Source organism: Pochonia chlamydosporia, chromosome 2 (genome assembly GCF_001653235.2).
Source record: "Pochonia chlamydosporia 170 chromosome 2, whole genome shotgun sequence".
NCBI classification, from domain to species: domain Eukaryota; kingdom Fungi; phylum Ascomycota; class Sordariomycetes; order Hypocreales; family Clavicipitaceae; genus Pochonia; species Pochonia chlamydosporia.
In genome coordinates, this window is record NC_035791.1 from 4470089 (window position 1) to 4495597 (window position 25509).

Here is a 25509-nt window from a genome sequence, read left to right on the forward strand (position 1 = left end):
CCATGGAACCATCAACTCGACCGGCCCTGTCCCCTCGTGGACTAGTCCGAGGCACCAGTGGACCATGAAGCTCAACCTGGTCAAGAAGACCAAGCCACGTTGAACAGAACAAGGACGAGTCAAACTCGGGGTCGAGCACGTCCGGCACAAACCTACCAGAACCTCACATATTCCATTGTGCAACATATCACACCCACAGCGTCGCTGTAAGAATGCTAAATTACATCTGGCTTCTTCGCGAGAGACAGACCTCGCAGTTTACTCCGGTGGCACAGTTGGACGACGGTGCTGCATACCAGACAACGGATCAATGATACAACACCTGAGACAATAACGAGAAATGGGTCAATACACTTTGATTGTCTCTGCAATACTGCCTGTCATTTGCCCTTGGCGACTGACGCAACATGACAACAGAGACGTTTGTTACGGTGATCAACGGCCATCAATGCCACCGGGTGTCTCCCATGAATAGCGACGACTTGCTGTTTTGTCTCTGACACCTGTTATCCCTCTCCTAGTACAAGAAGACTCCAGCCAGCCAGCCAGCCAGCCAGCCAGCGATGGCAGAACTTTTTGGCTGTCCTGCTCCGTCCTGCATGGAGAATCTGCAAGTCGATCCCAACTGATTCATTTGCTTGGGCTATTCCGCCTTACCAAGCATTCGGGATCTGCCTCCCACCTTCAAATGGACCTAATGGCCTGTTCGTCGACTCCCTTGGTTGGTTGGCTCTGCCCTGGAAGTGACAGGGCTTGCTGCATGCACGACAAATCCGACAAGGCGTATGAGAACTGATTCTGAAGCTGAACCAGGCCCAGGCAACAAAGATTGGTTCATGGTGCTGCTTCATATAAATGAAGATACAATGCCTTTGGCCGACAATCCGTGCCTGGCATTCATGTTCACAGGACCAGTCAAACATGGTTCTGGTACCAAACCGTTGTCATTGACCGAGTCCGGCTGGACAGTAGGGCCAGCATACCGCGTTCCAGTATCGTGTGAGGTTGATTATTTGACCCCATTGAACACCGTATTCAAACCTTCCTTCTCAAATCCCAGGACAAATTCCGGCGGTATAGTCTGGTATATATTCAGTCCCTCCCCCCTTTGCAATACCAAAGCTACTCCGTGTCCCGTACGGAGTACTTTATTCCCACGACATGACACCTTTAAACCAGCAAATCCAGAATATTTGCGCATTGAAGCGTATGTGTCCCACCGATCGGACCACTTTTCCCCCACGTTCAGAGCCATCTTATTCCATGGAACTGCCTCCCCGCCGTCCACTAACGACGAGTGTCCGGCGGCGGTGGCGCGGCTAAATGTCACTCTCGTTGCGTCAGTTGCGGCGTCCCGAGTCCAGTACATCTCTCTGTGCCGTCTAGAGTGAGGGAGAGCATGAATCGCTGGACGGCGGCCATCATTTGATGAGGGGTTTCACATTCTAACTGCGAGACACTCCAAAAAGATCATTATGCAGGCGCAATTATGGCTTGCAGATTTACTAATTCCGCGTAGTTGACGGGGAACAGTCTTGCGACAGCGACAATTTCGGAACAGGTAATTAACTCAAAGGCTAACCAGACTGCGGTCCAAAAGTCGACGACAATGCCTGGCATCGGAAAGTCTCAACGGGATGATTGCCCACCAAAGTACGGAGTACGGAGTACCAATGTGGGCGCTGGGGGCACTCAACTCCATCCCGCTCGCCATTGTCGCCACTGGTACGCGTCCAAGCCTTCATTGCTCTATTCTTTTGTCCATTCGGCGGGAATAACGAACAAGCTCACGGGCTGCATGTGCTTGGTAAGCTCCGTTTTACCTCCCCCATCGCAGTGGCACCATTGACCTGCCTCCCTGGGAATCGGCTACACCAGTTCGCTGTAGTGCCACGGGCGTCCCAGGGTCTGGTTGGATGGCTGCAAGCCAAGCCAACATAAAGGGTCTGCTAGCGAGCACGTCCAATGGACCACAGAAGCCGAAGAGAAGACTACCCTGGCAAATCGGAGCGTCTTTGCTTCGGCTGAGAAATAGAGAACCGCGAAGAAGGTCAACCTTGGCGAATGAGCACCATGAACCTCTCACCCGTTATTCTGTGTAATGATCAATGACACATGAACAGGAGAAAGCGACAGCGGGACTGTAATGATGTAATGTGTCGAAGTTTGTCTATTCTAAGCTCTCTGGCCCACCTGTTCCCTGACAGCCAAAGAGACAGGGAAGCGATTTGTCTCCTAGGTGTATGTACGGAGAAGGGACGCATGGACGCATAATGCCACTCCACTCACAGAGTATTTCAACAGGGGACGAGGGACTTGCACCGGACAGTTCCGCAAACTTGACCCAAGATCCGTACCCGAAAAGCCACCAGTTGTCTTTTGAGGAACACGCGGCCAAGATGTTGTGTGAATCGTCTTATCAGGCCGTTTCAGCAGCAACTGTACACTAGGCTCCTCTGTTGTTACCCCCTTTGCGGCAAGCAGGATGGCAGAATCAACTATCTAACTTCCAGAGGTGATGCGGATTTTGTATGAGTGTCTTAGCTCTAATTGCTGCTCATGGCGCAAAATTTCCGAGTATCGCGTCAAAGCTCTTATTGCCTCAATGTCAAGGATCAGTTTCAGGCAGGGCATGCTGTAGGATATTACTCAACAGCATTTTAACATAAACGCAATACGCTGGGACGGCAGCATATGCATGGGTATATTCATTGCTTTGGTTTCTCGTATCAGGTCTCCCCTGCCTCGGAAGACTCGGAAGACTCAGATGGCAGATTCTTATCACGCTGAATCAACAACTCTTTAAGCTTCCGGCGATTTTCCTTCCAGGTTGCAAAGTCTTCTATACTTTGGTCTTTGATCGATGGCGTCACTTGGTGACCTGCCGAGTCCATCAGAAAATCGGGAAGTTCGTCTGGAGACTTGTCAGGCATCTCAACGTCTGTGCCTCTGGTGTTGCTCGGTCCATCACCTATGTGCCACTGAAAAGGAACTAGGTGGGCTTCTTCCAAGTGAGAGAACCATTGACGCACATCAGTGCAGCCATCTAGTTTGCACTGCCCCCAGTGACAAGACCACTTGCCGTGTATCTCATGAACGACACGAATATGCCTTCGCAGGGTATCAAGGTTATGTAACTCGGCCTTGCAGCCACTCCACTCGCATAAAAAGTTCACAAAACGCGGTTTCGCCTTGTAGTAAAGCTCCTTGGGCGGTGGTGAGATTGGTCTTGGTGGCCGCCCTGGTCTGCGGCCAAACCCTGGAAGTGGTGCTTTGACGCGAGGCTGGCGAGGGGATCGAGCTGTCTTCCACCTTGGAGGAGTATTGCCGCGCATGGCGGCATATGACATGCCAGGTTTCCATCCTTTTGGGCGTCCTCGGCTGTAAGACGGCGTTGATCTTGAAGAAGTAGGCGGCGTAGCGCTGCTAGGTTGGGCGGCTTGTTGCGCAAAAGACTGCGCCAGGAGACGTACACCTGTCTTTTCATTCCTGGGGGAATCCAAAATATTTGGTACAGTGCTGGCAGAGTTGGGGGTCGTGGACGCCTTTCCTGGCGACGGTGAGCCGGCAAAGACTACGGCGATTCTGGACGGTTGAGGAGGCGGGTGGACGGTTCCGCCTGTATTCTGCTCCCTATGCGCGTGAAGGGCTTCACGCTTCCAGTAGTGTTCTATATTCGTTTGGCGAGAAGGACTAGGTTTGTTATCGTTGGATTGTTCACGTCTCTCGCCAAATTTTGTCCAGATGGGCTTTTTTGCGTCTGGGAGCATAGCAGGTGATGGGTTCTGGTTCTGGTTGTTCATGATGGGCGAAGCCCGCGACCAGAGGGCGTTTGCAATGAAGGAGGCAAAATCGACTTAAGGAGGGTGAAGAGTTATCGATACATTGTAATGACCACGTATTTAGAGAGTCGTAGGGCGCTGTGAGTTTGAGAAATTGATGACGTCGGCAGATGTCAAGATGTTGGCGGATGGAGGTTGATTGCTCACGACTTTGATGTTGGAGGACTGACACTTCTGAAGATCAGCCAATCGGGTCCATCAGAGTTAACTGGCATCAATCGATCAATGGGTCGCTGGGTCTCCACTGGAGCAGCTCCAGCTTCGGCGACAGCTCCAAGCTTGGCGCTGGAACAGACATTGACCGGAAACCAGAACAATCTGGACATGTCAATGCATCCCTCACATCTACACAGATAATAGATATCAATATTCTTTAGCCAACTGCCATCTCAAACGGGTGTAATCACAAGTTGATAACCTGCCGCGCTACTGGAAACAATTGATGTCACTTACCATCTCACTGCACCACTTGCCCATACATTCCGTCATTCCACTCACTCACTCACTCATAGCAACATCCTCATATCCCAAATACATGACAACACCTCATCATCCCATCCATTCACATCTTTCCAACCCCCATCTCACCATTCCCTCACCTATCACCTAATCCTCCACCACGCCATCATATTTGAAATCAACCCGACACCCACATGCACGCCAACCGCCAGCCCTCCCTCCGCTTCTCACCTGCTTTCTAATCAACACCCATTGCGTCAGTACTAACGCAGTTGAGCAATACTCAATCACCCGAACTCCGACAACCCAACGTATATAGCTCCCTCATCCCGCCCTCTTAAAACCAAAATACAACGTATTCCCAATCCCATCAAAATCATCGTAAATAACTTCCACGTAAAGAAAAAATGTCCAAATTCTACGCCATCGTCGCAGGCGCCGGTTCCGGAACAGGCGCCTCCGTCGCCCTCCGCTTCGCCAAACAATACCCCGTCGTGCTTCTTGCCCGCAAAGCCGCAAACTACGAGCCCATCGTCCAGCAGATCCGGGACGCGGGCGGCTCAGCGTACGGCTACACGGCGGATGCGTCGGACCCGGCGTCTGTAGATGGTGCGTTTGCGCAGATCGACAGGGATCTACGGGGGCATAAGTTGGCGGCGGCGGTGTATAATGCCAATGCTGGGTTTGCGTATAAGCCGTTTCTGGAGTTGAAGGTTGATGATTTGGATACTAGCCTTGGGACTGCGGCGTAAGTTGATCTCATACCGGTCAAGAGATACGAAGTTGGCTTTGATGATATCGACGTCACTGACACCGTCTCTAGAAATGGCCTCTTTTACTTTGCTCAAAAAACGCTCCCCCAACTCCTGGATGCTGTTGCTACCTCGCCTCACCCTCCCAGTCTGCTCGTCACCGGAGCCACAGCCTCCATCCGGGGTTCCGCCAAATTCACTACCTTTGCGGCTGGCAAGTTTGCGCAGAGGGCTATTACGCAGTCTCTCGCCAGGGAGTTTGGACCGCAGGGCGTACATGTCGCGCTGGCTATTATCGATGGCGGTATAGACACGCCTTGGGGAAAGGAGCGTGTGGTTAACAATGGGGTTGCGGATGGGAAGATTGCCCCCGAGGCTGTAAGTCTCTTGTTTCTTGTGAATGAACTTAAGGCGGTGCGAATGCTGACTTTTTGGTAGATTGCTGAGAGTTATTGGCACTTACATACCCAGCCGAGATCTGCGTTTACACAGGAATTAGATATCAGGCCGTATGTGGAGAAGTTTTAGTCGTGCGGGACACAAACTGTAATAAAGAGATAAATTTATCAATAACAAGGGCTGTGACTTTGCTTCATGTTGATCAAGCCGAAGTCACGTTTTCTAAGCATGGAAAATTCATAATGCAATCTCGTATTCATATTTTGATCAAAGTACACTACTTTGCCAACTCAGATATGCTCATCAAGACGTATAAAATGATAAATCATATACTACCAGACATCCTCCATCACCGCTCACACTTCGGTTTCCACATCCGGCTCACGGCCATCAAGAGCTCCAAGCTTGGTAACCTTCCTCAGTGCATACTTGGCCTCATCTTTTGCAAATTGCGCATTGCGCATTGGACGCCACTGCATTAACCCTCTGTGTCTACGATGCATATCCCGACTGCCCTCTTTGTAGTCTTTGTATTTCTTATATGGGTTCTTGCTGCCGCCAGAGCGAGAGGAACCGCTCCCACTCGTTACATCGGTATCCATCGACTTGCGTGGTGCAGGGTCACTTCCATCGGATGGGTGAGATGCTAGCGACTCGGCATCTTGAATACCAAGATCAGGGCTATCATCGTCGTCGTCGTCTTCATTGAAGTCGTCATACTCTTCGCTGTCTTGTTGTTCATCTGACCTTCTGGCCATCAGCTGCTTCGGATCTTGTCCAAAGGCACCGCTCCAGTCTGTACCATCCTTGGTCATCCATTTCTCCTTCTCCTTCTCGTCTGCTTGTGCGAGAACATCACGTCCTTGCGTCAGGGATTGATCGTGGAGCTTTTGAACCAGTGGAGGCACTTCGGCTCGAACCTCCTGTTCCCTAACTCCCTCCGCATAGCATGCTTCCCAGCTTTCGATAGTTTCTCGAGAGTCATTATCACTGACGAATCTGATGTGATCAGAGTCTGTACCTGCTGAGAAACGACCTTTGAACTTGACTCTGCCGACTTCCTCGATATTCGTGTCTGGAATCTCTCTGTAGTTCTCCTGGGTGATGTAGTTCTGTGACAGACGGACGCTATTGTCACACTTGAATATCGGCACGTCAAAGTCCTTTACTTCACCATCAACGAGCTCCAGCAGCCACAGGGAAGCGTAGGCGTCTGGGTTTCTGTTCCCTGCTGGGTAAAACTCAATGAAAATTGGTGATCTGTATCGATGGCGAACGGGTAGGCGCAATTTCTGGCCAGATTCTCCGCCAGATATGTCAATCTTGAAGCCGTCGCCGTCCTTATTGGAAAACTGGCGTTTGATACTTGCTGATGATCCTCCTGTTCTCAATCTGAGCTTGACCTTGGAACCAGGGGCATATCCGGTGGTTGTGATCGCGTCAGACAAGAACTCAAATGTACCAATATCCCAGCCCAACTGAGGTGGTGGTAATTTGAGTTCGACTGATCGGAAGAGAAGAGAAATTCGGACACGACCGAACCCAATACCTCCATCAAGAGGGTACCATCGAGTTGACTCACTGCTTGTTTGCAAGACATCCGAGAGCTTCAATGGCACCACGCCGATGAGAGGGTCGTGCTGACGATTGCGAGAGTCCCGTACTGATATCGTAACGACACTGGATCTCCAATCTCGAATAAACTTCTCTGTACCAGCGTTGAAGATAGGCTGAGACGATACTACCTTTACTCGAGTCTTGTATACCAAGTCATCGTTAACCAGGATAGTGCAGTATGAGCTGGGGAGCTTTCGGCTCTGTTCTTCCTTCACCTCACCAGCCTCGGGTCGAGCAGGCTCGTACTCTCTACCCTTGCGCTTTCCATTTGATCCCTTGATATTAGCAAGCTCGAGACCAACAATCTGATGTACCACAATACTAAGGATACCCGAGGGCCAGAGAGGGTCAGGTGGAGTATGTTCGACTGCGTCTTCTTCTTCGTTTTCAATCGTACCCTTGTCTTCTTGAAGCTCAGGCTTATCCATGAGTTCCTTGGGCAGCTTCAAGTCCTTTCCATGCGTACGAAGAGCCTTGCGGAACTGTGTTTTGCCAAAGAAGCCAACTTCCCAGTGGAGTTCTCCTGGCATGCTGCTATCTGCTTTGACACCACGAAGCTTTGAAACTTGAGGAAACATCTTTCCAGGATGTTGGATGAGTTTTTGAATACTAAGTTCCACCTTGCCAACAACGTCATCGGCGGATGATCGGTCGCTGTCCCAGAGCTCCATGGATAGCTGCTCGTCTGCTTTGATGAGATCGCTTGTGACCAACAGGCCACATGTTTCCTCAAAAACGGGATTCAAGTCGTCCTGAATAACACGAGTACAGAACTGAGGCTTTCCGAACTTGCTCCAGCTGACAGTAATGTAAGGATCAGACCCACCACCTTTGCTGCCTCTCTGATCCTGCTTGCTGAGTCCAGTAGCCTTGTGGATTCTGATAAACATGATGCCCAGTGCTTGGGTCTCCTTCTTAATGTCGTCTCCCTGAAGCATCTTGCTCATGTCGAGCGTCATGCTCTTTGGTGCCACGTACATTGACGCAGCCGCACTGATAGCCCAATTCACAAAGTTAGAGATCAACGGGAGGTTCAGAATGTTCACCCCCTTCTCAATCATAGGTGTACATCCTGCCTGAACGTTGGGGACGCCCATGAGAGTGAACGAAACAGTCTTGAGGAAAGGAGGGTCGGGAGTCAGTTGGAAACGAATTCGGGCCGTTGCAACGAGACCAATTAATTCCACCCAAATTGGGAGGGGAACGCCAAATAGCCCCTTGATGCCAAGATAGAATACAAGTTGCATACCCATATTCCTGGCCTTTGACGCAACATCCTCGCCAGAAGGTTTGGCGTGGTATGCAATGGACACTTCCATGTTGTAAAATTCTCCGGCTTGTTCAACCGCAGCGAGCTCATCCTTGTCCATCTTCTTTTCGTTTTCCTTGTGGATTTCATCTTTGATATCGGTTACGTGACTGTCTGGTAAAGCACGCATATTGAGAATTCGGATTGGGTTGCTGCCTTGGGATATATCGGCAACTCGCACATTTTCCACGATACCTGGAACGGAAGCTTGCATGACGTCTTCCAACCTAGTAATTGTCAGTAGAGCATAAACGGACGTGAAATAGTAATGTCGAACATACGTATCGGCAACAGAGGCAAACATCTCCGGGTTGATCAATCCCCACATAATCCCAATCATGGTATTCATCCATTCCACAGACTCTGGGATCAAATTGACAGTTGCAGTTTCGCCACGTTCCTGCTCGCTAGACCATTCGAGATCCCTTCCTTGGCGAATAAGGTCTTTAACCCACAAGAAAACTCCAGACGAAATACAAAAGGCCAAGGGAATAAGGCCAAGCAGTCTGCCGCCAAAGAACTTGCCAACGAAGATGATGGCGATGAAAATACCAAGGCACAACAAGTTTCCTTTGTTCTCTAATGCAGCGAACATTGGTTCATAGCTGACAGAAGGTGTCTTGTAAAACAAGACGGACGTTTTCTCGCTTCGTATGGGTACATCTGAAGTGGCACCTTCATGAACGGGGTCCGGGGGAGCTGTGACATCCTGTGCATAACGATATTCCTCCCCGGACTGCTTCGAAGATGTGGCAATGGTAGCTGGTTTGCCCAAGTTCTCATTAGGGATGGACATCTATTTCATAAGGAATCAGAAACAGCCTCCGCCATGGCAATGTATGATGGAGGTTTTCTCTTACCTGAGGATTTTCTACGACGTCTTTAAAGTCGGTTTTGGCGTCCCGTATTTGCACATCTTTGCCAGTAACCGGATCTCGCACAGTTCGCAAGTCCCTTCTAAGGGGTTTCTCTGAGTTTGTATGATCTGTGGCTTCCTTGTGCTGTTTGTTTTTCTTCAGCTCGGAATCAATAGCAGCGTCTCTCTCCTTCTTCTCCGCGTCGAGCTGGTCCATAAACTGCTGAATATTGGGGATGCGATTGCGCCCACTGTAATGCTGGCCGGAAGGCGCAACGTGTTCGTTGACATTCATGGCTGATTCAGATTCTCCCTAACTTATTCCTCTTTAGCATGATCCAATGTGCGATGATGGAGTGGCCAGAGATGCCAGTGGCCCTGCCTCTTGATGATGCGTTGGCTGGTTTCCTGCGTGTTAGTGGCCGTGATTACTGTGACACCAGACCGGTATCTCGCAAAATCCGTTTGCGAGGTTAACAAAGGTGAAGGACAGAATGATTGCAGCAATTAAAAGGCAGTCTTTTAAGGGATCAACACCATTTCCTTGCAGATGCAACCCCATCGCTGCGATCTCTGTCAACCATATCGATGACGTATCTCGCCTGGTGCAATCACAGCTGGGAAGGCACGAACATGGCAATCGATCTGCACCTGCCAGAGCCAAGCTGTTGTGGGGCACCATTGGCGCATCCCAAGCGACCTGTTGACCTGTATGTGCCCTGGTTCTTTTCATGCACAGCTGAGTTTCCAAGATTCTTGTCTCCAAAATTCAAGCTTTTGCTACAGTTATCGTTTCCATGAAAAGCTGAGGCGTACATCTGCATGATACGAAAGCCCACGAAACGCCAAGATTTGATACCCCTCGACACTTGTCAGGAGTGTTTGCTTCACTGCAACAACCAAGGTAAAAACAAAGAACTGCTTGGTACCAAATACCAATAGCTTCTGAGTTACATCAACATCATGAACTAATTGTCAATCGCGACGCTTGTCTCACTTCGCTAGGGCAGTTAAGCGGACAATCACAAAAGAGGAAATCGACTCAACATCAATCACACCGGCCTACGGCCTAAAGCTATTAGGTTTGCCTGATCGCCAGATCATTGCGTAAATGGCTGGATAAGACGGTGGGGTTGAGGCCCTAGCCATTGTGTTTCCGCTTTCCGGACCAAAGATTCCCTCCACCAACTGCGTCACTTTCAGCACTCTTGGTGAGAGCCAGGAAACACTAGCAGGAGTCGGACGTGTTTCGCAAGCCATGGTTACCACGTCCCCGACAATACACAAATTCACGATGAGGTACATTACTGGATACTTGGCTATTAGGCAATTGTCTGTCAAACCAGGATAGGGGTTGAAGTGATGGCTGCAGCTTGAGCTTTCGTCGATATCGTTTCTTGAGTATGCCAATCGGCAATCTAGATCTACCCATCCTGGCATCCGCCTTCCTGGTTCAATCATTTCCAAACTTGGGAGACCTTGGGACAGATTGTCCTCAAACAGTTTCAGAGGAGTGCTCCTGTCCAGACAAGTCTTTTGCGGGACCCACGAGGTTGATTCCGTCCAGCTTCTCATAGTTGAGCTTGTCCAAGTCGACGTCGTTGACAGTTCGGGCCTGTGATTAGACAAGAGCACAAGTTAGCTCACTTAGTTCAACCACATTGGGCAAATTTCTCGGATCAGAGAGATCTCACATACACTGATGCCATATTTTGGAGGATCGTGAAGATTTCTAAAGTCAATCCCGATGCTGACCCCGCACTTGGGACAGAACATTTGCGCCTTCTTCTTGGTGTTGAATTCATAGACGGAGCAACGAGCTTTGGAGTCATTGTGAAAAGTCACGTCACTCTGGTTGGGGTCTAAGTTCCACCACGAATTAGCAACTGTGTAACAAAATTCGACTTGGGCCATGAAAACATCAGCAGGTACTTGCAGATTGCCCCCGAAATACTTACAAACAAGTAAATAGCCAGCCCGGCGACAAATGGAGCAGTTGCAGTTCAAGACGGTGTACTCTTCCAATGGTGGAGACAGCTTCATCGAGTAGGTGATGTAACCACAATGACAACCCCCTTCATGCACCCCAAACGGTTTCTGTTCAGTCGACATTATACCCTCGATTGAAATACAGTATAGCAATTGTTGCAAATATGTAATTGCACGTCTTATGATTGAAAGGAACAGAATGAGGGGAAGAGAAACGCGAAAGTCCACTTCTCACGCCCTTAATAGAAGGTCAAGGCTTACTTGACAAACAGGGGTTTAGAACATGACAAATGCAAGTCCAGCATCTGAGCCTCACTTGAAGCGGATTCGGAACCCAACTATCCCGACTAATACGTCCAATAAGACCCAAAATGCATCGTGAAAGAATAGAGCTTACCGCTAGTCATATTAGTGTGTGGTTCGTTGCGGATACCAATTATTAAGGAAGGTGCATAACAGACACAGAAATATGAAACGTGGCAACGTCAGACATCTATTTTGATTAAGTTTATTAAATAGATAATTCGCAAGTCTCAAGAGTTGGGTAACTCTGCGACCGCTGGTATAATATGATTATGTGTTTGTAAAATGCCCCAGTCAGCGTGAGCCAACGACATGTATAACTGACAATCCTGCCAAACACCATGTCCAGAACAACCCTACCCAATATATAAAGCATCCCGCCTCCCAAAAAGTAACAACGCCATGCCGCCACAAGAATCAACAACGCAAAATCAAGCCTCCATGCAAAATTCACAACCAACCCACTCAAACATTTTGCACCAACCCCCCATCGCTCTCCTTCTTCGGCACACTAGCCAAGGCAGCATTATTCTCGCCCTCCTTCTCCGTCGACGAGTCCCCCGTCTCCGTCTCATCCTCACTATGCTGCATAGGCGGCGCCGCAAACGTAGGCGCGTACTCGCTCTTGGCGCGAATCTTGGCTCCGTACTTGTAAAAGATGAACGGAATGGGAGCCAGCACTATGGCCACGCAGCCTAAGAGCGTGGCCGCCCACTGGATACCCATTCCCTGAAACATTTGTCGAGCGAAGAGCGGGAAGCCTGCTCCTGCGAGGGATCGCATGAATGTGTTGCCGGCGATGGCGGAGGCCGCGAACATGAGGTACGCGTCGACGAGGTAGTTGAGTGCTTGGAGGAAGATGGACATGAGGCCGAAGCCGGTGAAGATGCCGCTTATGGCGGGGACGATCCAGTGGATGCTCTTGGTGTATCCGGTCCTATGAAACTTGTTAATTGGTGATTTTTAATGGAAAGAAAATAAGTGTGGGTGCTTACCATCCGAACCAGAAGATGCCAATGGCAAAGGAAATGCCACCGGCCATCATGCTGGGTAATCGCCATTCAGGGACGGGAATGCCGTTATTCCCAGCTAATTTGCGATTATACCACGGCTGTTGCAGGATGACGGCCGCACCGGCGAGGAGTTGTCCGCAAATCATGCCGAAAAAGGTGAGACCGCTCTGGCCGAGTGTAAATCCATGGACGCCAACAAATACGAGCGGATAAGCCGTCAGGAAGAGATACAAAATGCCATAGATGAAGCTCATGTACACGGAGAGAGCGAGGATGATGGGCTCAGTGAAGAGAAGACGCAGCGGACGCGTAAAGTTCTTCTGCGCAAGTTCCTTGAAGTCGACTTCGATTTCCTCCTGCTTCGCATGGATGCCCCAGTTCTTCGTTCGGCGGCGCAAGTCGGCAGCCTTGTCGATGAGGATGACAGGCGGGTACGTCTCTTCCAGGAAGAAGAAGTCGAGGATGAAGGCGACGAAGCCCATAATCGAAACGAGGTACTCGGTCCACCGCCAGCCAAGATGGGATGTGACGATGAAGCCGCCGATAAACGGGGCCAGGAGGGGACCTGTAAATGTCGCCATGGAGAAGATGGTGACGGCGATACCGCGCGTCCTGTTGTCAAACATGTCGGAGAAGACGGCTGCAACAACGGCAAGCGGACAGGCACCAAAGAAGCCTGAGAAGAAGCGCGTGATGAGGATGGTCTGTATGTCCTTGCCCGTCGCGCAGGCAATCGAGAAGAGGGAGAAGCCGAACATGGCCACGACGATGGGCAGTCTCCGGCCCTGCAATTCAGACATGGGCGCCCAGAGCGAGGGACCGAACGCAAATCCAAGGACGTAGAACGTCGTTCCTAGCAAGCCGACTTCTGAACCGACGCCATACGAGGATGCGACGACCGTCGTCGCAGCAGAGAAGATGGACGATGCGAATGCTGACGTGAGGGTCGTGTAGCTCAGCATAGCCGCAGTGAGCAGCTTCTTCCGCATAGGCCAATTCTGCGAATGCATGGGATCGTGAGGCCCGTCAAACTCAACTACATACTCTTCTCGCTCTGGCAACGGCGGCGGGTACGCTTTTCCGGCACCAAACGCCGGCAGAGGTTTCTTGGACGCCCTGCTGGCGGTGCGGCTGCGCAGGCCGCCTCCGACAGTGATGTTGTGCTGGCTTCGCGCGGTGGCGATGCGACTCAGTTCCGTGGGATGGCGCTCCAGGTCGTTTTGCGTAGAGACGCGGCTCATGTTGCGCCGGAAGGCGTCATCGTCGTTGTCGCCGTTGTTGGAGTCGGAGGATGTAGAGGCTGATGAGGCGGAGAGGACTCGCTCAATCTCGTTGCTGGCTCGTCGTTCGTAACGCTCCGGCGATGCATTTTGCTCTGCGGCGGCAAGCTCCCGGTCCACTATGTCCATTGGCATGGTGGGCGGGTTGTTTTGTTGTTGTGTTGTGTGTTATGTGGTGTTGATGTTGTTGGATCTTGGTGAGGATGGGCGAGGTTCACAACGGGGGCCGCACTGGGCTTAAGAATGATGCTGGTGAGGAATAACGGATGATGGAAAGGAGCAAAAATGTCGGCAATGGGAGGGGGGAGCAAGAAAAAATGAAGCTAAGCTCTTCTGTAATGAGTGAGCGTAGGCGTCGCCGGTGGCTCTATGACGATAACGTCGTAGTTTTGTCGGTTTTTTATGAAATTTTGGGGCCGAGGACGGATGCGGTGGGTCAATTGTCCAGACGTCAGGTCACTCTCAAATTCAAATTGAAACTTGTTGATCGACAGGCCGAGAGGGTGATGTGTTTTGTCAATGTTCAAATGCTCAATTGCTTTCCAAAGGATTAGTTTAAGTCTGGTGATGTCAAGAAATAACAACAGCAACAATGATGTCAAGGTCAAGGGCAGCAAGCTCTTTTATCCAAAACCATCGGATGGACCGAACGTGCATGTCAACACTTCCCCACCAGATCATTTGTAAAACGTCCATGGGCATGACAACCCAACAGCGAACAGGGAAGGGGAAAAAAAACAGCGAAGAAATTTGCACCATACCCCTACAAGTTCGGCATTTTCTCGCCGATGGCGCTGCTGGGCGCTCCCTCTGCCTCCATGCCTCCCATTCACTCATAATGCCATTGGTGACGGGATTTCTTGGTCGTTTTGTTTGCCGAGGCCGAAGCGCGAACCAAGAATCCCTGTTCAATGCTTGGCTAGAGGCTGCTTAGCGAGCGGTTTGGTCCACCCTGTGACGGGAGTCGATTTCGGCATCGATTTTTTTTATGACGAGTTGGCTGGCAGGGCTGAATGGCGTAGAAGAAATGGAAATGGTGGAAATTGGAAATCTTCAAGACTTTATTTGAGGCATTGTGGTCTGAGCTTTGCTTGAATATCAAGCGTCGGTGCGGTGCGCCTTTACATTGCAGCGAAACTGTTGCAATACTTCCCAGCTCTGCGGTACCGAACGTTGGGTTCAGAAACGTCTGGATTGAGTCAATGGCAAGCCTCTCATCTCGTCTAAGCAGTCATCAATTCAGAATTACATCAGTTGGCAGTAAAAACATGGCAAGCAGGGTTCAAATTACGTGCAGCATGCAACTCTTAGTAATATTGGGCTCCATGTCGGTTTGGTCAGCCATTTCTGTCCTCTACACTGGACAAGGGCCTTGGTGGGGGTGCATGTACAATCAAACTGGACTTGACAGCACATCAATGCCTTCCACCAAAGACGCTTTTCTTTCTGGTAGGTATCAATTGAGAATAATAGTAGCCTTATCATGAAGCAAAGCTTTAGTCACATCCGTTACGTTTTTAGGGCAAATTGGCCTTGAACCGGCATGTCAATTCATATGTACCCAGCAGCCTCAATGTCCTCACAAAAACACTAAATGCCTCCAATACCCAACATTGAACATAAACTCAACGCGCAACAGCCAATCGCCGGATTTAAACTCCCAAATACGCATAAAGCCCGGACACACAACGCGCAGAACGAAACCGAATTCACCGAACCGAAACATCACTAAGCCAGCACAACACAGAGAACAATGGCCCGCCAAATCTACAGAAAATCTCCGGGCTTCTCTTCCAAGTTACCGTTCCCTCCGACCCTCATGCACAACGACGTAATTATTATAAAGCATTGTGTGTTTCTGCAGCGGCCGGACCCCTGGAGCGTACCGCCCGAGCCCACTGCTTGCACTGTCGGGTCAGAAAGTGACATTCGATGGCGCTGGGTCTCGGGTCCTGCTAAACCCGGCTGAGAGCGACGCCTTTCCTATTTCAGGCGGTTTTCCAGAATTCTTTTTGACCCTCGCTCCCAACTTTTGACCCCGAAGGTGCTATTTCCATCCCTCTGGCCTATTCTCCATGGACTTTCGCATTCGAATGCGAAATTTCAGATATCCTTGCAGACACGTGGACATGGAACCAGACAGTGTTCAGGCGTCGATTCTACATCATTAATCAGCTTGCATTGTACTTCACGCTGTCTATTCATCATAGATTGTATCAAACACCCCATCCTCGCTCTAGTAACGCCGTCGCTTCCTCCAGACTCAAGCCTGCTGTCTCTGGATATATTCGCCATACTAGGAAATACCCAACTCCACATATTACCGCGTACAGGACAAACGTCCATGATGGACTAAGAGCATCCATCAACGGTAGAAAAGTCAATCCGATAACAAAGTTGGCACTCCAGTTTGTCGCAGTCGCAATGCCACTCCCCAGTGACCGTACCGACAAAGGAAACAGCTCGCTTTGCATCCAGGGCACGTTTCCTAATCCAAGGGCATACGATGCCACGTAGAGCATTATACTAACAAGTATAATGTAGGCCGCACCTTGAGTCCCTGCTTCTGGATGCTTGTGAGAGTGAGAGTTCGTGTCGCTAAAAGACAGAAACGAGAAGCCAAACGCCGCAAAAAGTAAGCCCAGAATCATAAACGGGATCGAGTATAGCAGAACCCGTCGCCTTCCTATCCGATCAACAAGTCCCAGTGCCACCGAGGTGAACAGAAAGTTCGTAACCGCGACTGTAAGCGAGGTCAAAGTTGGGTTACTGAACCCTACTACGGTGAAGATTGTAGCCGAAAAGTACATGAGCGAGTTCTGTTAAACTGTTAGCAATCCATCGCAACAAGAATAACCCTGGTCCTAGCATGGATCGCACGTACAAATCCGCACAATTGCTGTAGACCTTGCAACAAGCATGCGATGGCTAGGGCTCGTCGATTTTTGCCTTCGCTAATGAGGTCTCGCCATGTTCCAAGCCACTTCCATCTTGCAGACTGCTGGTCCCGTAGTCGCCGAACATTCTCTTCCTCACGGATCTCGATTTCAATCTCTTTTATGATGGCTCCAGCTTCTTCCGTAGCCCCGGCTCCTCCATTGACTCGCTGGACGATGGCTTTTGCTTTTGCTGATTTGCCAGCCTTGACAAGCCAACGTGGTGTCTCGGGCATGAAGACCACAATCACAGCCTGAATCCCAGCAGGCACGGCACCAAGACCAACCATCCAACGCCACCCGGTCTGTTCGGAACCATACGCTGAGAATGCCCAACCAATAACGTAGGCAACCATCTGTCCCATCGTGATGAACATGACTGTTGCTGTTACAAGCCTTCCTCGGTGCGACGCTGGAGCCAGCTCTGCAATATATAGCGGTACCACAAAACTTGCAGCGCCAACGCCTGCCCCAATAATGCAACGTCCGACAACCATGATAGCGACAGTAGAGGAAATTGCCTGTAGGACGGCTCCGAGGATGAATAGAATGTCGGCGTATAGTACAACTCGTTTGCGACCAAGGCGGTCCGCTAGCACGGACGAGAAGGGAGAAATAAGTAGAGCAAATAGCGACGTTGAAGATGTAATGATAGACTTGTCCATAGAAGTGAGTTCGCGATTCGACAGCGATGTTCCGATCGAAACGAGGGTTGCGGATATGACGCCAGTATCATCTATCATAGGTGGTCAGAATAGGGCAGCATTGCAAGATCAAACACTCGACCTACATCCAAAAAGAAGACCACTTATGCCCGCTGCAATAGTCAGTATGACCATGAAAATTCCAGGGCTCGCGTGAGCATCCTTGGTAGGGCGCTCGCAGCGGTCGTCGTCTGTTCTGTCATAATCGAGGTCGTCCCCTTGGCTATGATCCGCCATCAACGGTGCCTGAGAACTATCCATGTTGGCGTGTGGTAGACTGAAGCCATGAGGATTGACCTCGCCCAGCCGCGCAAGTCCGTTTTTCCGAGGAGTGTGATGCTTCACAATGCGCAAATGCGAGTGTGTCAGATGACGGAGCAGTCAATAGCCGTCAACTGTCTTGCTAGGCCCAGTGACATGCGACCATCCCGGTCCACCAGCACGGTATCCACGGCATGGTGCGTGCCTGGAATGGGTGCGGTGCGACTGCCCCGCCGCAAGGTACCAGAAATAAAACGAGCACTACGGAGAACGATGTGGAAGGAGCAACTCATCATAGCGCCGGTGCCACTAAATAAAAATAATAATAATAATGATAAATCTGGCGGGTGAATTTGGCATAAGAGTTCCATTTTCATTGCAAGTCAATCCTGTATTCGCTCCAACCCACCCATTCGTGCTGCACAATGTCCAATCACGGAATTGCTTCATGGTTTGTCTAGGTCCAGTGCTGGAGCGCCGTTTATTTGTCAAAGACGCCGAACACGCCGCAACAGCCCACCTGCTTCACAGATGGAGACGGCCGATGTGATAAAGCTGCTTCCTCGAGACAAGGATGTAGCGCTACAGCCAAACATGACAAGCTCTTCAGAACGATTAATCGCTGTTACTCCAAACGTATGCATGTGGACAAATTGTAACAGTCAGTCGTCGGGCTGGACGTTGCCGGGTTCCTTGCCCCAGCAAGCTCGGCGAGGCTCAGGGTTTGGAGCAGTGTCTTTCAGCTGAATAAAGCTTCTTAAAGTTTTTATACTCTCGGATTCTTTTATACTCGTCGCAATGGTCTCTAACCGTGAGCTCAATGACCGCAAGCCGGACGGCTGCGACACCGTCCTCTTCGACAGAATGTATTGGAGGACAGGCAATTCCTGCATGAAGCGAACCCTCCGCAGGCATGAATGGCAAACAACCACGCGAGGCAACCTCTACGTACCTCCGACGACTTTCCCACAGCGATGGAAAACTGATGCCGCCACCTTGGAATATCTATCTAGCAAGACCGATATACCCCTTCCCCGCCTCCAATGCACCTTTGAAGATTATGGAGCGTTCTACCATTTGACGGAGTACGTACCTGGTGTTTCCATGCGAGACCTCGCAGAACCCGACAAAGAAGTAGTCAAAGTCGAGCTTCTCAAGCACATTGAAACCTTGCGAAGCTTGCACTCGGATAAGCCTGGAGTCCCCGGGCAAGAGTTGCTTTACCCTCCTCTTCGCGTACATGCCGGCCAATGGAAGGTCAATAGCTGCTGGAAACCCAGAGCCGATATACCACAAGAGGACTATGTCTTTTGCCACAACGATCTTGAACAGCATAATATCATTGTTGACCCTACAACCCTCAAAATCAACGCGATTATTGACTGGGAGTATGCGGGTTTCTGGCCGAAGTGGTTTGAAGTTGAATTCTGGAAACGAGCCGGACCTAGCGTTGCGCTGAACGACGAGATTGATGATCTGGAGCGCTGTCGGGAATGGCTTTTGGAAAATTGTGAGGAAGTGGTGATGCCCCCTCTACAATAACACCACATGCAGCTTGTTCGCATGTCTAGTTATCATTAGCGTAGACGACAAGCTTGCTACGAGAGATCACTACACGATCCTGCGTGGGCGTTTGGATACTTGAAGGGAAAATAGAGCTTATACATGTGCCTAGCCCATTTTAGTCCTTCTTCGCCAGAGCAACTATGCTAAAGTTAAGATTGCCCTCACCAAACTTCAAAAACCTCTTCACCCCTTGCTCCAAAGCCTTCTCACTCAACATGTCATCCCCATCCGCCAACTCCCCCCGATCAATAGGACCATCCGACGACCCCTCCAACTCCCACAAATGCCCATCCTTGCCCTTCACAAACGCAATAAAGTGATGTCCGGGATGATCCTCCGCCGGCGGAGCCTTCGAACTGCCCTGTATTGCCGCCCGCATATGAGCCTCCTCCAGCTCCTGATCATCATAAAAGCTCTTGGCACGCTCCTCGGGCTCTAGGGGGATCCCTCTCTCAATCACCTTGTCCAGTACGGAGCCCTTTCCTACGAACTGTCTCGCTTCTCCATTCGCCACTGAGTGAACCAACGCATACAGTCCACAGGCGTTTCCAATCGTCTGGAACCACCAGTTCACGGGCTCGTCGGGGCCGCTCTTATCGTAGGTCAGGCCTCCGTCCATTACTGATTTGGGTAGTTTGTCTTCCTGGCGCACAGCGGTTTGCATATCACTGGGGGCTATGAATATGAGGGCGTAGACTGGACGCGGGATGTGGGACAAGAGGGATGGTTCGTCGAGGCTGTAGACGTCGTAGAAACCTAGGTCGGGAGAGACGCCAAGGTCGTGGACTAGGTTGGTGAATACATCAGGGTTGTTTTCGAGGGGGATGAATACTTTGCGGCCGGTGGGCGAGATCCAGACTCCTTCTGTTGGCATTGTGATGTTTACGGTTTTTGATGCGAATTGATAAATTGGTTTTTGTTGATGTCTTTGTCAGGGGAATGAGGTCTTGATGGACGTCGATGTAAGTGAGAGAAGTGATGTAAGTGAAGTGGGGTTGCTTGTCATTCCAGGAAGGGAAAGAACCAGTTGACGTAGGCGCGTCGTCTTGCTGCCTGGTCATCCACCATCATGACGGGCTAAACTCTCGTGGAGGAAAGTTGAGACAATCGAATGGTTTGCGCATGATTTTTTTTAAACAGTGGGCTAGACTTGATGGTTGTTATCATTCATGTGTTTGCGATATTGTTACGGTGTTTGAAAGGCTAAGTCGGATGACGAAGCCAGAGGTCTAGACAAGCATTGACGAGTTCCAACCATAAATTAGCTCTCCTTTCAATAACTTGAAAGTCATAATCGAATATTAACTGTTTGAAATTATGCAAAGCATTGTTGGCAAATGCATTATGCCTGTCATGGAAAGCCGTTTCACGTCGCATTCCAGGGTAGATGGGCGACAGAGGTACTACATGCACAAAACTGTCATTCAAAGAAGCAAGACGATTTACCATTTCGGTCGGTGCCGAACAAAATGGCACAAGTGGTTCAAACACTTTTGATAGTCGAATCCTTCTCATGCAGTGAAGGTTTTAGTGCAGTGCTATCTAGGTTTTGGCGTTCCACCTGTTTCGAGAGTCGTCAACTTGAAACAAAAGTGCAGTAGATCGAAACATTAAAGTGCGTGCTCCATGTGTCTCAATTTTTGCCCGCCAAATGTTTGCCGAATTTAAATTGGAACAAACCGATAGATTATGGAAAAAGATATGTATTTCTACACCCAGAAGGTGTAGAAGCAGCGGCAGTGCAATCTAGGCCTGGTGATGTGCCGAAGTCTCTTGGAAACAAAGTCGTGCGCAAACACAAATGTCCTGACATTGTAATAACAAATGAACCGTACGCATGAGTCTCAAACTGCCCGCCAAGAGGATGTTGAACCATGTCTCGTACGACAAGTCCTATAGCATGGGTTGTGCTATGGCCTGAAAAGCTGAAAGGGGCCTGCGGTGGGCAATGGATGAGCCACAAATACATCCATTCTTCAAAATCAGCTGCAAAACGTGACTCGAGGCAAGGTGATGAATGTCCCGAGATATTGACGGTTGACGTGCGGGACTTCTTTTAGGTATCGTTTGAAGCACTAGCATTTGGCCAGCGGTTGCTTCGGTTTGCCATTGCTCGAACGGTTCTTTTTTCCATGGATGAATCCTATAAGACGTATTGACCGACATCTTTGTGACTGTTTGCCCTTGACCAGACTATTGGTTCCCGTGCTGGAGGCGTGATGTGGCGCCTGCCATATCGACAAGATAGATGGATGGAACGGACAAGATTTGTGGATGAGGGGTCCGAAATGTTGGCTAGGCGTTCAATGTTTAGTTCAATGTTTTACGAGTTGGCACGTGCGTTGGACTCCTGCAGGGGTTCCTCTAGGCCTGAGCCCACTGGGCCTGGTGGATGAATGGAGTCTGGTGCAAGGGACTGGAGGTACGGGGAGAGGTGGTGCTGGGGCAAGCAGCTGGAACTTGATGACTGCTACGCAGTGTTCTGGCCTAGTGCGCAGTGAGTGTCCTGCAGTTTACTAGAGCAGTGTGGGCTTCAATGTTCTATTGCTGGCTGGACCCCAACATTTGATCCCAGCCAACTTGACCCGAGGAAGCAGCACACAGCTCTCCGTGGCTGGTCAATCCTGGCCCAGTCAGATTGACCAGACCAGACTGTTCTGGTCCCACACCGAGCCGCTTTTGTTTGGTGCAACACACACAATCATAGCACTTGCCCCGATCTGGACCTCCTCCTGAGGCGAAATCGACTCTGTCTTTGATCCATCAACTTCCGTATCGCATCCTCTTCTCCCAACGTCACCATCCCGCGACTGGCGCAGTCTGTGCAGACATTTCTTCTTGCTCTTCTTTTGCAGATCGCTCGTTAGGCCATGAGAATTCGTTGCTTTGTTATAGCTCTTGCATCCGCCGTCTAATTTGTAATATTTTGCTGCCCAACCGCAAGCCGTCTCTGTCCATTCGATCAAAGCGTTGCATCATCCCGCCAACCTCGCGTCGAGTTCTAACACCGCACTGCCGTCCCGACCAAATATAACGGAACAGACAGAGAAAAACACCCCCGATAAAATGCAATCTCAGTCCAGCACGTCGCAGCGTGGCTATTTACAACGCCGCTCGCCGGGCGCAGACCCAGGACCGCCCCCCAGTGTGCGACCTAGCTCTCCTGCCACCGGCGGAGTGCAGCCTCGGTCATCTACAGCCTCCAGTCGCTCAGGGCAGGGAAGTCTATCAAGGCGGGCGAATCGGGAGGTGAGTTTGCATGCCATTCCTCGAAAAGAGTCACCACTTTCATCCCAATCCATGCCAACTTGGAGGGTGGTGAACATAACCGTGAAGGCACCCGCGTGCTGACCGAAGCTATTTCCGACTTTCAGGGCTCCGGAGGCAGCTCATCAAGCATGCCACTGTCACAAATCGAAAAAAGCGTTACACATTTACTCGTTGCTACCAAGCAACTACTGGAGACGTTGACACAGTGGTCCCGTGGCCAAGCTACTGACACGCAGGTTTCTGACGTCTATGTCCGCCTCGGCTACGAGTTCAATATGGCCTGTCGAGCATTCACCGCCATCAACGTCGATACATCCGACTTGGGAAATGTTCCCGATTTATTAAGACACATTTTGGAGGCTACTCTAAGCCAGGAGGCCAGTTCCGAGAGTCTAGAGAAGTACCTGCCGCGCATTCGAGATATCATCATCAACTTGCTCCATGGCTTGAAACGAAAACAACAGCGACTACGGCAGAAGCAGGGAAGGGAGCGAGATGTCAGCTTGCCTGAGAGAACAACTAGCGTCAGCACAACCGCCAGCGGCACCAGTGGCCTGACGAATTTACTAGACGAGGGTTTGGAGAACGGATACCGACCTGATTCCTCACAACGTGCTGAGCCTTCTATGCAAACAACTGCTTCTACATCGCCGAATCGGCGGTACAACCACCAACGAGACCAAGCCCGAGCCTCCAATACGCCAGATCAGCAAACCACGATGCAGAATATCCCTTCGTTACCACCGTACCCGTCAGAAGAAAACACAATACCATCATCGTCGTCCGCCGGGGAATTGAATATCGATGCATTCCCGCCACCACCTCCACCACCACCAGAACCACAATCAAGCGCATTGGCGGCGCTACAGAAGGGAGGCGATTTAGAGCGACGAGCATCTCGGCGATACTCCCAGTATCAGATTTCCAAACACTTGGGCGGAGCTGCAAATGGGGTGCCCATACTTCCGTCACAAACAACGCCGATTCCGAACAGAGGCAGAAAAGAAGCGAGAGAGTCATTGAGGGCCGTACAATCTCGAGAGTCTGTACGTCACAGCCGTACCCTGTCGACCCAGTCCAAGTCTGCGACGCTGGATTCCTCCCCAGCTCGAATGCCTGGCGTACCCGAGGATTCTGCGTCATCCCAACAGCCTAACGGACCTGCTGAGCTGAGCAATAGTCCAGCAGTGCCAAGCCCAGAGGAAAAATACGCACCTAGTGCAACATTGAACGGGCCCTTGCAAGATCCTTCGTCATTTATGGGCGAAAACACTCGTTCGGAACCAGAAGTAAAGAAGACAACACCTCAGACAAAGCCAGACGAACCGCCGACCTTGCCCCATCCCACAGAGTCAAAGCCTGGTGAATCGTTCTTCCAAGTTTCGCCTCCACCAACTCCAACCAAAGACCTGACGTTGTTCCTTCAGTACAAGTCAAAGGTTAAGAAGATTGTCCTTGCCGAAGGACGAGACGAGCTGTCAATTGGTAGACTGCAGCTGGCCTTCATTGAGAAATTTTCGTGGAACACTCAGCAAAACGGCACTGATTTGCCTGAAATCTACATTCAAGATCCCGTGTCCGGTGTCCGACATGAGCTGGAAGACCTCTTAGACGTGAAGGACCGGACGGTCTTGGTTCTCAACGTAGAACCGTTGGACGAAGTTAAGCGGCACTTCGACGACGGGCTACTGGCCCTAACCAAGATTGTTAAATCTATGAAACAGAATGTCGACGACCAAGGTACAACTCTTCAACGCGTGTCTGATAGGCAGCAAGAAACGGCTACCGAATTGGCGCGGTTGGCAACTGCTCCGCCAGTTGCACCGCCTGCTGAAGGTGGTACGAGAACGCTGCCTGGCGCAGGCCGTAGGTTGAATGCTGGCCAAGCGGGAGAGCTGCAAAGCCTGCGCCGCGACTTGGCCGTTTTACGGCAAACGTATTCTTCATTCCAATCCGATGTCCAGAACTCGATGGCTGCTATCCGGCAAAAGGCTGCAAATGTGAAGACTACTGCTGCCAAGGCGGCAATTCCTGATATTGAAGGGGATGCCGGCTACTCGTATGTAACCAGTGGACGGAAACAACTCAACTCAGACTCGGATCGTCTTGTGGGCAAGGTCGACGATTTGCAAGATTTGATTGAGGATCTGCGCAAGGACGTCGTTCATCGCGGAGTCCGCCCACTTCCTCGTCAATTGGAAGAGGTCGCCAAGGATATCACAAATCTTACCAAGGAGCTCAAGAAGATGGAAGAATACATGGCTAACGAGAAGCCCATTTGGACCAAGATTTGGGAGAAGGAGCTCGAGGATGTGTGCCAAGGCCGGGACGAGCTACGCCTTATGGAGGATCTCATGGTGGACCTGAAGGACGATTTGGACAAGGCTTCGGAGACGTTTACTCTGGTAGAGCAGGCCACAAAGGAGCAAATGAAGGACAATGGCACTGGAGCCAGTGCAAGCACAGCAAGACAGTTCTCCAAAGGCCTTTCAAACCTTGGAAACAGCCTTGATCAAAGCGCTGCGAAAGAGGATCTCCTGGGAGAAGTGCGAGCCCTACAGCCAAATCACGAGAACCGATTGGAAGCTATTGAGCGAGCCGAGAAACTAAGACAGAAAGAGCTGGAGGGCCGACGAGGCAACGCAATGTTGCGAGAAATCGCCAACTATGTCCAAGATGGCAAGCTGAAGAAATCCGGCGGCTTTGAAGAGGTTGAACGTGCCAGGAAGGCCAAGGACGACAGGATCCGCCGGGAGGTGTGGGAACGCCAGAACGGCATCATCCCTGAGAATCCAATTGGGGAAGAAGAGTCTCAACAAGATGAACAGGGCGAGCACTCGGCCGACGGTGAGGAATTCCACGATGCCGCACCAACACCTGTGACCGAGGAAGCTCCTAGGGGAGCAACAGAGGCGACTGCTTAAAAGTACATTCATCAGAGGATTTACTTGTT

General features: G+C 50.6%; 8 protein-coding genes across 8 annotated transcripts; 3 read left to right on the plus strand and 5 right to left on the minus strand.

The window, feature by feature from the left end:
- Positions 1 to 2729: 2729 nt before the first annotated feature.
- Positions 2730 to 3803, minus strand: VFPPC_03427 (transcription factor Zn, C2H2; the record flags this gene model as incomplete). The annotated part of the gene is made up of 1 exon (XM_018282928.1): positions 2730 to 3803. One exon carries the CDS (start codon positions 3801 to 3803, stop codon positions 2730 to 2732), a length of 1074 nt encoding a protein of 357 aa, XP_018147603.1.
- A 905-nt stretch (positions 3804 to 4708) lies between these two features.
- Positions 4709 to 5581, plus strand: VFPPC_03428 (short-chain dehydrogenase; the record flags this gene model as incomplete). The annotated part of the gene is made up of 3 exons (XM_018282929.1): positions 4709 to 5049; positions 5125 to 5431; positions 5492 to 5581. The coding sequence occupies 3 exons, from the start codon at positions 4709 to 4711 to the stop codon at positions 5579 to 5581; spliced, it is 738 nt and encodes a 245-aa protein (XP_018147604.1).
- A 227-nt stretch (positions 5582 to 5808) lies between these two features.
- Positions 5809 to 9529, minus strand: VFPPC_03429 (C2 domain-containing protein; the record flags this gene model as incomplete). The annotated part of the gene is made up of 3 exons (XM_018282930.1): positions 5809 to 8605; positions 8660 to 9174; positions 9239 to 9529. 3 exons carry the CDS (start codon positions 9527 to 9529, stop codon positions 5809 to 5811), a joined length of 3603 nt encoding a protein of 1200 aa, XP_018147605.1.
- A 2462-nt stretch (positions 9530 to 11991) lies between these two features.
- Positions 11992 to 13954, minus strand: VFPPC_03430 (multidrug resistance protein; the record flags this gene model as incomplete). Its single annotated transcript, XM_018282931.1, has 2 exons — positions 11992 to 12463; positions 12522 to 13954. The coding sequence occupies 2 exons, from the start codon at positions 13952 to 13954 to the stop codon at positions 11992 to 11994; spliced, it is 1905 nt and encodes a 634-aa protein (XP_018147606.1).
- A 2081-nt stretch (positions 13955 to 16035) lies between these two features.
- Positions 16036 to 17720, minus strand: VFPPC_03431 (MFS myo-inositol transporter; the record flags this gene model as incomplete). The annotated part of the gene is made up of 3 exons (XM_018282932.1): positions 16036 to 16638; positions 16704 to 17491; positions 17546 to 17720. 3 exons carry the CDS (start codon positions 17718 to 17720, stop codon positions 16036 to 16038), a joined length of 1566 nt encoding a protein of 521 aa, XP_018147607.1.
- Positions 17721 to 18518: 798 nt separating this feature from the next.
- VFPPC_03432 (protein kinase-like protein) lies at positions 18519 to 19262 on the plus strand (the record flags this gene model as incomplete). Its single annotated transcript, XM_018282933.1, has 1 exon — positions 18519 to 19262. One exon carries the CDS (start codon positions 18519 to 18521, stop codon positions 19260 to 19262), a length of 744 nt encoding a protein of 247 aa, XP_018147608.1.
- Positions 19263 to 19401: 139 nt separating this feature from the next.
- Positions 19402 to 20160, minus strand: VFPPC_03433 (peptidase C12, ubiquitin carboxyl-terminal hydrolase 1; the record flags this gene model as incomplete). Its single annotated transcript, XM_018282934.1, has 1 exon — positions 19402 to 20160. One exon carries the CDS (start codon positions 20158 to 20160, stop codon positions 19402 to 19404), a length of 759 nt encoding a protein of 252 aa, XP_018147609.1.
- Positions 20161 to 22684: 2524 nt separating this feature from the next.
- VFPPC_03434 (actin-interacting protein (Bud6/Aip3)) lies at positions 22685 to 25480 on the plus strand (the record flags this gene model as incomplete). The annotated part of the gene is made up of 1 exon (XM_018282935.1): positions 22685 to 25480. One exon carries the CDS (start codon positions 22685 to 22687, stop codon positions 25478 to 25480), a length of 2796 nt encoding a protein of 931 aa, XP_018147610.1.
- Positions 25481 to 25509: the final 29 nt, after the last annotated feature.